The 1,917-nt window shown below is 57.5% G+C and overlaps 1 protein-coding gene across 1 annotated transcript in view; it reads right to left on the bottom strand.

Annotated features, from left to right (window-relative positions):
* Positions 1–501: 501 nt before the first annotated feature.
* LOC106813941 (galactosylceramide sulfotransferase-like) overlaps positions 502–1,917 on the bottom strand; it is a 12,167-nt gene continuing 10,751 nt past the window's right edge. Inside the window, exon 3 of the mRNA XM_014818187.1 lies at positions 502–1,762. Coding sequence (XP_014673673.1) covers positions 577–1,762 — 1,186 coding nt within the window. The 3' untranslated portion in view covers positions 502–576. The remainder of the gene's footprint in view (positions 1,763–1,917) is intronic.

Here is a 1,917-nt window from a genome sequence, read left to right on the forward strand (position 1 = left end):
GAGCGAAAAAGCGAAAGAGAGAGAGAGCGCGCGCGCGCGAGAGAGAGAGAGAGAGAGAGAGCCTTCATTCCATTCACTGCAAGACGCCTATCACGTGACACCGCGGCACCTCATCACATGACACTGCTGGGGGCCAATCGCGTATCACCCCCCCCCACACGTAATCACGTGACATCGTGCTGTCCGATCTCAATCTCACCCCAGAGGTCACGTGACTATCGGCTTTTGCTTGAGCCGCCACACTTACACGTACACTTAAGATTAAATAGGTTGAACTAGTATAGACCGCAGGGCCACGACTATAGCACGAAGGGTCGTTGTCGTAACAGGTACTACAGATATGTACCCGAGGTAGTTCTAGGTTGTTTAATATTATGTTTATATTTTTATATGAGGTATGTGTAGGGTTAAGGTTAGGGTTAGAGTTAGGGTTAGGGTTAGGGTTAGGGATAGTGTTAGGTTTAGGGTACACTTCTGTAGTACAAGTCTGGTACACTTTGTGTATACATATATGTACCTCGGGTACATATCTGTAGTACCTGTTACGACAACGACCCCTTGAGCACGACTATAGGACTATAGACTATAGCTCGCGAGCAGATCTGTACGATTGCTGAGGTCGAGCGCGGCGCGGGAAAGATCGCACGACGGCAGACGAAAGAGCGGGTAGACCGAGCATAACGTGCGCATGAAGTTCTTCTCTATGCTGCGACACACCTCGCGCCACGAGCTGTCGCGCACACCGCACAGCTGCGACAGCTTCACGTCGGTGCTTAGCACCAGCTCGGGCAGTAGCAGGTCGACGCACGCGCTCGCGTTGCTGCGCGGCACGAACCGGACGACGCTGTTCGACCACGGCAGAACATCTTCTGCGGCCGTCGTCACGCGACGCTCGACGCAACGTGCGTACATGCGCGTCGAGTACCGACGCAGTCTGGCGACGTCGCGACGCATGCGCGCCGCGCCGTAGCGACGGACTCTCTCGTCGAACGTCGCCACCGCGACGTCGTACAGTTTCCCGTCGGCCCAGCTCCACGCTTCCGCTCTGCGTGCGTCGGCTGCCGACAGCTTGGAAGCGCCGCCGATGCGCTCGTTGTGCGCGACGACGATGACGTCATCCCACGACCAGCATAGCAGGTCGCGCAGCAGCACGAGCGACTCGTCGAATCTCTCTACTATCATGATCAGATCGAAGCGATCGAAGATCCGCGCGATCTTCGCATCGACTAGATCCTCGTTTTCGCTGTCCTCGAAATCCATCCCGAAATCGTAAAGCATCGTGTTTCGCGGCCGGAGAGCACTCGACCGGTCCCCGCGTGCGTACTTCGCGGGGTCCTGCAGAAACACACTGACGTTCACACCGTAGCGCGGCTCGAATCGCATGAACGAATAGATCGACTCCAGCAGCGCCGCCGGGCGGCGAACGACGGAAACGAAGGCGGCGCGAGGCATGAGCGCTCGCACGTGCAGCTCGTCCCAGCGCGCGTGGTGGCAGAAGATATTGTAGTCGTTGCTAGCGTGCGGGATCATGAGAGAGGGGGAGAAGCGCTGAGGGTAGCCCATGTGGAAACCGACGACTGGAAGGACGAAGGTGAGGTTGCGAGAGTGACCGTAGCGGAGGAAGATGTTTTGGAGGCTGCTGCTGGCGCATTTGTGAGTCTTCATAAAGTAGACGTCCTTGACGGGACCGCTGCAGCGCGGCGGTGGCACTGGCGGCGCTGGTGACTTCGGCTGCGCGCGCGGTGGAGCTGCTGTCGTCGGCCTGCGAGAGCGAGAAACAAGTGAACGGGTGCGCACGGCGGGGTAGCAAAGCTTAGAGAGAGAGAGAGAGAGAGAGAGAGAGAGAGAGAGAGAGAGAGAGAGAGAGAGAGAGAGAGAGAGAGAGAGAGAGAGAGAGAGAGAGAGAGAGAGAGAGAG

Source organism: Priapulus caudatus, unplaced genomic scaffold, assembly GCF_000485595.1.
Source record: "Priapulus caudatus unplaced genomic scaffold, Priapulus_caudatus-5.0.1 Scaffold847, whole genome shotgun sequence".
Classification (NCBI taxonomy): Eukaryota; Metazoa; Priapulida; class Priapulimorpha; order Priapulimorphida; family Priapulidae; genus Priapulus; species Priapulus caudatus.